The sequence below is a fragment of the Chiloscyllium plagiosum genome, chromosome 1 (genome assembly GCF_004010195.1).
Source record: "Chiloscyllium plagiosum isolate BGI_BamShark_2017 chromosome 1, ASM401019v2, whole genome shotgun sequence".
Lineage (NCBI taxonomy): Eukaryota > Metazoa > Chordata > Chondrichthyes > Orectolobiformes > Hemiscylliidae > Chiloscyllium > Chiloscyllium plagiosum.
The window spans coordinates 59,190,909-59,203,056 of record NC_057710.1 but is presented as its reverse complement, the minus strand read 5'-3'; the positions used below and the strand labels follow the sequence as shown (position 1 = coordinate 59,203,056).

Here is a 12,148-nt window from a genome sequence, read left to right as displayed (position 1 = left end):
ACAAGGGATCAAATGGCAAAAAAAGTGACTTGAAAGCCATTACAGAATGCAGGGTGACCATGATTTGTTCCTGAGGCACTGAGAGATCTATGACACTCGGAAAAATGGGAAGCTCGGTAAAGCTTGGGTGGTGGTGTGATTGGAGGCAGGGGAGTCAAGGATGGCATTTGCTCAATAGTTAATGATTATCTTTGTTCAAGAGATCAGGATGTGAAATCAGTTTGGATGGAAATGAAGAATAGTTGGGGACAGAAGTAATTAATTGGAGAACTCTTTAGGTTCCTTAACAATAACTAAAATATGTTACGAAGTATACAAGAATACATAATGGGTGCTTCTGATAAAGGGACAGTAATCGTCATGGGTGACTGTAATGTACGTGTAACCTAGAAAAATGTAATTGACAGTAGTGGCTTGGGTGAAGCGTTTGTAGAATATTTTCAAGGTTGTTTCTCAGTAGTGCATTCTGGAACCAACTAGAGTGCAGTTTACATTAGACTTTGTATAATAGGACAGGATTAATTCAAGATCTTGGAATAAAGGCACCCCTAGGTAGGAGTGATAACACTGACTTGAAGTTTGCATCTAGGATTAAAGGGAGAATATTGAATCTAAGATGAGCATCCTAAACTTTAATAAGGGAATATCTATGGGCATGAACATAGCTGATCAAAATTAACTGGCAACCTAGGCAAATTGAAAGATCAATAGGGACATGGTGCCAGATATTTCAGAGGATGTTTCTGAATAAGTAGGTTCCTACTATAAAGAATTTCTAAAAGGAGGATCCATCATGGTTAACTAAAATTAGTGAAAGCATCAAACCTGATGGGGGGGGGGGAGGGGGAAAAAGCATACAACTGTGCAAAGATGAGTGGTATGTCAGATGATTTGGTGAGAATATAAAAGAATGGCAGAGAATGACGGGAAGATGATTCAGGTCAAAGAAATTCAAGTCCAAGAGGAAGCTAGCTGGAAGTGTAAAAATGGATGGCAAGAGATTCTGCAAATTTTTTTTAAACAAGAGTAACTACAGAAATTGGTCACAAGACAGTCTGAATGGGGTGTTAATCGTAGAAAATAAGGAAATATCGATGAAGTGAACAAATGTTTTGCTCCTAACTGTTCCCCTTTCACCCCATAATCTATGAAACTATGTACTAATGACATGTATTGAAAGATTTCTTAAACACAGCAGAAGTCTAATGTCATGATTTGCAAAATATTTTTTTGCTAAAGGAGGAACAAACCCCTAGCTTTTGAGTACCCAAGCATACACCTTGTACAGTTTCCAGAATCTGAGTCTGTGAATCTAACACTGCAGTAGGTTTAAATGACTTAACAACAAATAGACTGGAATGGCAGATAGCTTCTATATCAGAGTTTAAATATATCCTGCTTTAACCTCTTCAGGATTTTATTCTAAAACCTCTGGTCTTGAACAATTTCTACCTCTTAACTATTAGGTAACATATTTTACTATATAAATCCAGGTGCAGAAGCACTGGTCTATACACTCTCTCTCATTTAATGACTTCATGGAATTGCCAAGATTCAATAAGAATTTTTCTTACTTTAAAAAACAAAGTTTTTTTTGTGTTTCCCTTAAGCTTGGGCAAAAGATTCCAAAATAATCTTCGAAGTCTTGAGGCCACATTATTTACCTTGCAGGTTGCAAACTGATCTAAATTAAACAAAAATCCATTAGTGGGGCATAAAAAGCCATTAATTCTAAAGCCAGCCCTCAAAACTGAGAATTTGAGAAATTACAATGCCTACAGAAATACGGACAACGTAGATGATTAACTGCAGACACCGAACCTAAAATATAAGGACACAAGGTTCTGGAGAAGGGACACAGCACTGATAGCTTAACTCTGTTTTCTCTCCTCAGATGCTGCCAGCTTTGCTGATAAGTTGAATGAATGGGCAAAAATCTAGCATTTGGAGTATAATTTGGGAATATGTGAAATCGTTCATTTTGGCAGGAAGAATGCAAAAGCAAAATATTATTTAAACAAAGAATGACCATAGAAATCTGAGGTGCAGAGAAGTTCAGTGCAGGAGTCACCAGAGATAATCAGGTAGAACATGTAATCAAGGTGAATAAGATGCTATCCTTTCATTGTGAAAGGAATTGAAGTAGAAATGATATGAAGCTCCAGTTATACCGGAGATTAGTGAGACCACATCTTGATTATTGTGTCCAGTTTGGTCTCCATACTTAAGCAGGGATGTAAGGACATTAGAGGCAGTTCGGAGAAGTTTGAGAGATTAATATCTGGAAGGATTGTGTTTATTTGTGAGGATATGTTGAACACTGGACTTGATTCCACAAGTTTAAAAGTGATTGGTGACTTGATTGAGGAATGATATCCTAAATGGTCTTGACAATATAAATGTGGAAAGGATTTTCCTCTTATGGGTCGTACTAGGGGTGCTGTTTTAAAATTACACATTCCCCTTCAAGACTGATAAGAATTTTTGAGGTATAATCAAACTTTGAAACTCTTACCAGAAGTTGGTGGAAATGGACAGATTTCAGGTCGTTCAGAGAATTGAAGATTTATTGGGATAGTTAGGAATGTGACGTTCAAAACACAAACAGATCAGCCATGACCTTATTTAAATGGCAGAGCAGGCTTCATGGTGTACTTCTGCCCCTATTTCATAGGTTTGTAAATTTGTGGGTGAGGATGATACTTGAGCAGAGAATTAAAATGATGGATGAACAAGACCTAAGGATCATACTTGTACACGGAGTGAAGTGCTCCGCAAAGTGGTCAGCCAACCTGTGTTTAATCTTCCTCGAGAATAGAGGAGAATACCTTGTGATTAATGAACAGAAAATGAAATGAGTACATGTATTTAGGTTTTTGTGCAGTGAGATGTGAGGAGATAAATAGAACGTAATGTATCATCTTTGCTTTTATGGAAAAATGTTGTGGAAAGAAGGGGTAATGTTTGGGCTTTCCATGGTGGATAAAATGATCTCTTCGGATTGCTGAAATGGAAGGGAAGAGGTGTTTGTGGCAGCATGCTGGAGGTGGAGAGCTATTCAGAAACAAATCTCCTTTTAGTGCTGGAAAATTTCCTGAAACAAAATACTCCCCATTTTTTAAAAAAATTAACATCAAACCCCTCCTATCTATAGAGTTATGAACTTCAGTGTCTTTTTCATCAATGCTTTAGGTTGTACTGTAATAAACAAAATCATCTTACAATTTAAATTTTGTATTGTTGGAATATATTTTAACACTTTGAATTTGGGAGAAGTATTTATTGAAGATTAGTAAAATAACTGTGCAAAACACTGCTGTGTACTGCAGAGTAGTCAGAAGAAATATGTCCTGCAAGGACCTCATTGCTCTCCTCATCCAAATAATGTTTTTGTTGAAGAGGAGTAATTTTTCCAGCAAATTAGTGTTTTCTTTGTTTTGGCAGCTTGATGAAGATCGGCGAATGCTTAGCAGATCGTTGAAACTTCCCTGTGTGTGGGAGTGGTCTGTGCAGTTTGAGAACTCTGTTCAAGCACTCTTTTATAATCCAGTTTATGTTGGAAAGCCAAAAACTGATAAGATTAGAAGGACCCAACGCATTAAGGTAATTATCATAAATTTTATTTTAGAATTGCACACGCTTAAATATGTAGTTGATACTTTTGTACAGGAGAAAAAAAACTATACCACATGCAAATCTGATACTTTGCTTAGTAATGTAGAAATATCCAAGTATCTTTGCTTTTGTGAGGTGTCATTGGGAGAGGGAGGCTTGGTTTTGATTAGTGTACACCCAGTGACCAGAAAGATGTTGGTAAATTGAAGGCCCATGATGTTCATTCAGCAATATCTGCAAGGAGTGTGTGGGGGGAGCCCCCCCGTGACGTGTGTGTGTGTAATATATTTTATATATATCGTAAATAGAAAAAGGGTATGCTAAATCATGGCAAGGCAGCTCAACCTAGTTAAATTCTCCACCTGTGCAATGTTCAGTCAGGTATGTTTCCAGTATCCTAAGTATGCAGGAAATGTATCCAACCTCCGCTATTGAAAAGCCATGTTTTGGATCTGGAACAGCAGTTGGATTCACTGTCTAGTATGCACATGGCTGAGATTTCCATGATCACAGTAGTTGGTAAAGTGTTCACAAGCAGAAAGACAGTGGGTGACCACCAGATTGTAAAAGATCAAAGGTAGTGCAAGGGTCAATCTTACATTTTCCAGTTTGGATACTGCTGAGGAGATGGTTTCTCAGGGAATGTAGCAAGAGCTAAGTCTGCACCAGGAGTGGCTCAGCTACGTGGCAAGGATGAGGGTTACAAGAATAATTGTGATAGAGGGTTTGATTGTAAGGGGAACAGTTGGTTCTTTGGTTGCAGACATAAGGCCAGGATGGTTGCTTCTCTGGTGCCAGAGTCAGTGATTTCGGAATATAATACATTTTGAAGGTGGAAGGAAGACAGCAAGAGATTGTGCTCCATGTTAGTACCAATGATGGATAAAAACTGGGATGGGGTCCTCCAAGCAGAAAGTAGAGAGCTAGGAAAAAAAATTTGAAGCAGTATCTCAAAGGTAGTAATCACAGGATTACTTCCAGTGCCACGTCGTGAGATCAGGAATAAGATGATGGACCAAATGAATGTATGGCTGGAGAGGGGTGGGATAGATTCTAGGAAAAAGGGGACCTTTAGAAAGTCAATGGAACCAATATTTAAACAGTGGCATTTCCTCATATGAATTGGGGAAGATTTTAAACGAGGGGGACAGAAACTTTAGCAAGTAAGTAAGAGTGAGGGAAGCAAAGATGGAAGAGGTGGAAATGTAAGGTAAAGTTGAAAACCTAAGTGGATGGCAAAGGGTACTGGAGTTTTAAAAGTAAATGAGTAAAAATGTAAAAAAAAAAGTCTAAAGATGCTGTATCTAAATTCAGGGAGCATTTGCAATATGGTTAGACACATGCAAATGTACATTGGTATGATATGATTACCGTGGTGAAAATGTGGGGTGACTAAGTTTGGGAATGGAACATCCAAAGATATTCCCCCTTCAGGAGGAACAGATGGGATAAGGAGGTGGGATGGCATTGTTGATGAAAGATAGAATAAGTGTCCTAGTAAGAAAGAATGTTGGCCCAAGGAATCTGGGTATGAAATCAGTCTTGAATGGAGACAAAAGCAACAACTACCAGAAGAAATTTGTGGGACTTGTCCTCTAAACTATAGTGATGAGGTAGGGGAATGACATTAATCAGGAAACTCGAGATTAGATTAGATTAGATTACTTAGTGTGGAAACAGGTATGTGATAACTGTAGAATCATAGAACCTCAGCAGTGCAAATGGAGGCCATTTGGCCTATTGAGTCCACACTGACCCTCTGAACAGCGTACCTATCTAGACCTTGATGAGAAAATTATCTTGGTTATATAGCATGATTTCTTTCCCCAAATTCTTTCAAGGCAGCTGAGTTAAGTCTGTGACGCCACACCCAAAATAAATTCAAAACTTCTTAAACCAGTAAAATGTTACCATCAACTAACTTACTCCATTTTCTGACATGTTAACAAAAAGAATCTGCTTCTCCCCTCCTTTAATAACTAACGGTACTGGGACTCATTTATATAATTACTGCTTAGCAACACACAATACAAAATAATTGGTTGATTTTAATTGACATAAATTGGGCAAACCACAGTAGCAATAATACTGAGATTAATTCCTGGAATGTGAATAAAATGGATTTTTAGACTAGTAATTTGAGGAATCAACTTGGGTTAGGTTATCCTAGATTTAGTTTATGCTTTGCAAAGTGGTTAATTAATAATCTTTAATGTGAGAAGTCGTCTTTTTTTTTTGAGTAAAAATCAAGTGACTATGATCTGATTGAATTCTTCCCTGAGATAGAAAGTAAAGTAATCATATCCAAAACTTGGGTCCTTGTTTTAAAAAATTCTCAAGGTCAGGTTCGTAGGAGAGTAGTCTGACACAGAACAAACGACCAAGAGGCGAGTCTGCTAGAATATGAGCATTTTATTCCCCGCAGCGCCGCCACAACCAGGTCTCATACTTACAACGGGTCTGGCTTATACTCACTCTACATGTTTTCACCACATTCCATTGCTTGGCCCAACACCTCCATTCCGGTTAGATTCACACATGTATTGGGACATAATTTTAACCCTTTCACCACAGTCCTGAATCTAAACAGGAAACTATGAAGTTGAGAGGTTAGTTGGCTGAGGCCATGGGACCTCATTAAAAGGTATGATTGTGGACAGGGAATGGTTAATATTTAAGGAACTGATACATGCAATGCAGTAGTTGTTGTACTTTATTTTCAGACAGAAGAATAAACAGGAAAAGTGACCCAACCGTGGTTAACAAAATAATTTGAGGATTGTATTTAGTTCCAAAGTAGTGTCGTCAAATATCAAGAAAAAAATTAACAAGCCTAAGGTTTGGAAAATGCAAGATTCTATTGTTAAGGCTATGATAGGACAATGACAACATTTTTTATTACACCAAGTCAACATGGATCTTTGGTGAGGAAATCATTTTTGACAACTACTGGAGTTTTTTTAAACTTTTAACTAGCAGCATAGATGATGGAGAGCAAATGGATTTGTTATATTTGGACTTTCAGAAAGTTTTTGAAATCCCAAAAGAAGTTATTGTGCAAATTCAAAACCTATGGGATTGGTGTTAACATTCTTGTGTAGGTTAAGAATTTTAGCAGAGTAGAATAAATGAATTATTTTGAGTGCAAAGTGGTGACAAAGAGGTGTATCAGAAGGATCCCTGCTTGGACCGTAGATAATTCACAACATGTATCAATAACTGGGATGAGGGAATCGAGTGTAACATTTTCAAATTTGCTGATGACACAACTAGATGGGAGTATGACTGGTGAGAATATAGAAGGGCATCAGAGCAACCTTGAGACATTGAATGAATGGGAAAATACATGCAACTGCTGTAGTATGTGAATAAACTTTAAGTTAGTCATACAGCATGAAAACAGACCTTCAGTCAAATTAGTGAGACAGGATTGTCCATCAACAAAGCCATGCGACTATCCATAATCAGTACTTACTATTCCAAATTCATGTAAATCCTGTTCCTTCGAATCTAACCACCAGGGACCTCAGGCTGACTGGTTTATAATTCCTTAGCTTTTCCTTACAACATTCCTAAAATAAAGGCACAAAAGCCAGTCTTCAGGCCCCTCACCTGTGGCTATTCCTGATACAAATATCTCAAGGGGCTTGAAATTCACATTGCTAGAAAAGAGAGAATGTCAGTATTATTTACGTGGCAATTGGTAAAGGTTGATTTACAAAGGGACCAAAGCATTCTTTACATGGTCATTGAAAGCAAGTGTGCATCTGCACCAGTTAGGAAGGTAAATGGTATGTTGGCCTTCATTTAGAAGAGGGTTGAGTACAGAAGCAAGGAAGTCTTACTGCAACTGTATGCCTTGGTGACAGCATAGCTGGGGCTTTCTGTACTTTGGCTGTCTTCCTGAAGGAAAAAAAAAAGAGGGAGTGCAGCAAATAGTTGTTATGCTGATTTAGGTTGGTAAGTTTATAATAGGAGGAGTGAATATGGGCCTAGTTGACACATTCACGAGTTGAGTAGAATGAGAGGGGGATCTCATTTAATCATGTAAAATTCTGACAAGCTGAACAGAATTGATGTCTGGACAATGTTTCCCCTGACTGGGGGTACAATGGATTGCTGTCTCAGGATGTGCAGAAGGCCACTTTGGACCGAGATGAGAATATTTCTTCTCTGTGGATGGTGAACTTATGGAATTCTCTATCTTAGAAGGTTGTAGAGTTAAGTCACTGAATATCTGTAAGAAAGAAATAAACATATTTCAAGATGCTATAGTTGTAAAGGGGTATGACATTGAGACAGAGGGTTGACTGTGATCATATTGCTAGACCAAATGGCCTACTCCTGCCAATTATTGTGCTTTGGTAGCTGAATAACGTCTGCAACAAGGATCCATGTTTATCATTTCATCTGAGACCTTGTCTTAGACCAGCATCAATTCAGACTTTTGAAACAAAAGCATGTGTGAAAATCTAATAACAAGTTGTGTAGACTTTATTCCATTTCATTGTGAGTCTGTCCACCATTGCATTTGTCTTACTTGGATGCAACAGAGGACTTGCTTGGAGAAATTGCAAGTGTAAAACTAAAACCACACCAAAGTATATGGAATAAATATTGAAGATTAAGCAATCTGCTATAAATTAGCCATATAGAATTAACATTGTCTGCCATTAGTGCAGTGTTCATACAGAAACTCTTTTTCATCACTGTGTAAATTTGCCTTATTCATATCATCAAAGGACCCTGCACTGAACTGCTTGGAGATTGTCCATGAAAATTTTCTCGATATGTCAGAGGTATTTTAAGGTCTTTGATTTTTTTGACCACATCCATTTACTAACTTGATTGGGAGGATGCATGTGGGGTAAACTTGCATTACAATTAACTGTAAAGTATTGCCTAAATTCTTAAGCCATTTTTTCTAATATGTAATCATCTCAATTAAGCTTGTATTCATAATCGTGGTAGCATAAACTATGATTAATTGTTCTGAGTAAGCTACCTTTTATCATTCTCTTGCAAAGAAGCTTAATGGAAAGAAGGACATTTTGTCCATTATTCAGTGCCACCTTTCCAGAACTGACATCACATTGAAGGAAAAACTTTTATTTGGAATCAGAAATTATTTTCTTTTAAAAATCTGTACTTTCAAAATTCTCCCTCAGTGGAAATAATTCCAGTATCTGAAGTTTTTTATTCCCTGGTGTCATACTGATATGTCAACACTGTACACTTTCCCCATGGCTTTCATGCCCTTCAGTGGGATGCCTAAAACTGCATGCAATACTCTGTCCTAATCATTGCTATATGCAAATTTATTGTCATCCGTTTTCTCTTTAATTAGGAACATAGACCAAAAAAATGCTCAAAAACTACCCGTTCAGTTAAAGAAGAGAAATGCAAGGTCAATTAAATTGCTCAGACTAAACTTTTTTTTTGTCATTTATACCAACTTAATTGAACAAATTCCTACCGATCTTTCACCCGTCCATCCCACCAACAGCTTATGTTCAATACATAAATGTGGAACATTGCCAAAAGGACTGGAAAACTTCTATCTGCTGCTGATCTGTGCTGATTAGCTTACCTTGCATACATGAGGGGAACAACTTGTACTTTATTAAGAATTATGCCCTCTTTGTCAAATGGATATCGAATAAAGGGTGACCACTTGTTATTTGGACAATATTTTTGAGGATTAATAGTATCTAAGAAACAACTTTTGGACTCTTCTAGAGGGGGAAGAGAAGGAAAATATGTTGATACACTACATTTTTGATATGTTGTAACTTCAATTTCATCCTTTTGGTGTCGTTTAAATAATTTGTGATATTACCCACATCTTTCTGAACTACCTAATGGAAGAATAGCATTGGACAGAAATGGTCTCTCCTTGTTCATTTAGAAATTCAAATCACAGTTGGGGTTTAATGTAATGATTTGAAGTATCTATCTGGAAATGGAATTTACCCCTCACTACTGCCTTTAATTTTGCCTGTGTGCATGCAATGCTGATTCATTGGCTGATTTTGCTTGAAAGAAAATACCTGCTGTGCTACTGAATGGCTCAACAACATAACTATTTTGTTACATATCTATAACCTGTATAATTCTAGACTTATCTGTTCGTTGGTCATCTGTACTAGTCATGCATGTGGATCTTGTTCAAATCCATTAAAAGCTTGTTCAGTTTTCTTTTTTGGAGAAAAGCTATTTTGCTAGTAGATTTATGGTTCAATTTTCATTTAAAATCCATTTTTTTTTTCTCAGCCACAACGTCAGATGTCACTGCCATCAAGTCCATCCTATCACAATAGGTCTTCATCCAAAAAAGGGTTTTTCAGGGAAGAGACTGATCACTTGATAAAGACTTTTCTAGGCAAAAAGATAAGCAGGTGGACACTGACAAGTGAAGATCATTCAGTTAACTACAAACAGTTTTATGAAAATTGGCGCAGTAAACCAGTAGATCACCATGGACTGCTTCTTCCTCTGTACGATGGTCCTGCTTTAAAAGTGTGGGGCCAGAGATACTTGCGTTGGATTCCAGAGGTTCAAATACCAGGTGGTGGATCAACAACCACTGTGAACAAAATCTGTGAAATTATAGATGAGATAAACACCTTACAGACAGAAGTATCACAGAGGGTACTGAAAAGGCACACAAGCTCTCGGAGTGGTGAAGTCTTCACACCGTTTCATCAGGCAAGCCGTCTGTCTTCAACTTTTCCATTTGGCACAATACGTAGGCAATCTATAAAGCCCCGCATCCCAGTCTCTACAAATCTCTCAATGAGCTTTGGGTCAATGGAGAACTTGCCAGATGAGGAAGATCTAGGTGTGTTATAATCTTCACCTCAACCCTCCGCCCTGCCCTCACCTGTAACGGTTTGATTTTATTCTTTGCTGTGAATCTCGCCAAAATGCTGCAAGTGTTTAATTTCAAAGTATTTTGCAAAACTTTGTCACCAGTCTAATGTGTTTTATGTGATTGATTTGCTTTGTTTTGTATACTGTTTTCCAATTTTGCGTAGCAAATTTTGAACTGCAGTTGGTTTCTTAACCGAAAAGTCTTGGCCTGTGTTTGGAGGGCCAAAATTCAAACCACTTGACCTTGATTTTCTAAGCTATTTCGGCTATATTGGCTGCTTATGAGTATTTGCCCATTTGTTCGGGTAGTTGAAACAAATTTAATTCCAAAGCTAAATACAAGGCCTGGTTTTGCCAAAATGTGTATTAAAAATAATCCATCTCCTTCATTATTGGTGCTGTTTGTATTTATAGGAGGTTAAAATGGTGGAGGGTTGTTTAAAATTTCTTTGATTGTTCTTTCTTTAAATATATATTCACGTTTCTCAAACCAGTGTAATGAAAACGTTACATTTGGATTTGCATCTATAATTTAAATATTACAATTTCTTCCCAACTAGAATTAAAAAAAATCTGAAAATTAGGAAAGGAATAAGTAACAATGACGCCAAGTTTAAACTGAAAACATGGCAGTGTTCAATGATGAGTCAAATGACATTTATTGAAATTGCGTGTACGATATGATTAGTGTTTTAAAAAAAAAACCCTCCTGTCTACTGCAGTATTACCTTGGAGGTGTCTGTAGCCATTGAGCTCAAGTGCACCTTGGAGCTTTGGCAAATTTATAATCCTATTTGGCTGATTTGCTTTTTATATTTGAATTTTGTCATACTTTGTGATTATTGCCTCATCATTGAAATAACTTCCCATCAATGCATCGGAGTTTGACCAACTTGTGAAATATGTCTATGTACAAGATATAGATTTTAAACTTTGTATAGGTTTCTCTTCCAAGTGGCAATGTAAATAGTCTGCTTAAACAGCTCAGACACTGCTAGCTTGGCAGCCATAATGTGATTTTAGTAGCAGTAGGTCCTTTAGGCAATTTTATTACCAATCTGAAATAAAGAAACCAATATCAGATGAAGTACTAGTTAGTTCCATAGAGGTGGATACAGAAAATTCAGCTAGGATTTCAATCTTGGCTTGATGGTAAATCCAGCAAGCCCAAATGGAGAGGGTTCATGTTAATATTATCTGAAAACAGAACCCTAAAGAGCTTCACTTAAAGGCTTGCTGATTTCTTTCATAGCTCTGTACTTCAGTATTTTGTTTCCTTCAGGAGAAGGGCAAAAAAAGGATTTTAAAAATCCAAGTAGGTATTTCATTGGGCATTTGTGTGTCTCCCTTTCTCAATTTATGTGACTCTGTCTCTCCTGAAAATTAAATGTGTATTTGTCTGGATTTAATGCAGTTATTAGCTAAAATTGATTTTCTATATGTTCCTGAATAACCTTCAGAATTTGACTACTAACTTACTTTCTTGTACCATATAGTTATGATATTTAAGTTGCAATAAGCCTATTTCTAGTGTTGTGCTGTAAAATAAGTTACTGTAATATGCTAAGTATTGGTTACTTCTGTCCAATTTCTAAATTGGTCTGATCCATAAAAGGCACTGAAGCTATTAAACTTGTTTGAAAACCAACTGGAGTATTTT

General features: G+C 37.0%; 1 protein-coding gene across 2 annotated transcripts in view; it reads left to right on the top strand.

The window, feature by feature from the left end:
• Window positions 1–11,572, top strand: part of mtmr12 (myotubularin related protein 12) — an 84,073-nt gene extending 72,501 nt beyond the window's left edge. The window contains exons 15-17 of one of the 2 annotated variants that reach the window (XM_043687445.1): window positions 3,445–3,603; window positions 8,358–8,414; window positions 9,889–11,572. In XM_043687445.1, coding sequence (XP_043543380.1) covers window positions 3,445–3,603; window positions 8,358–8,414; window positions 9,889–10,467 — 795 coding nt within the window. In that variant the 3' untranslated portion in view covers window positions 10,468–11,572. The remainder of the gene's footprint in view (window positions 1–3,444; window positions 3,604–8,357; window positions 8,415–9,888) is intronic. The other variant, XM_043687449.1, reaches the window with a different exon arrangement.
• The last annotated feature ends 576 nt before the right edge of the window (window positions 11,573–12,148 follow it).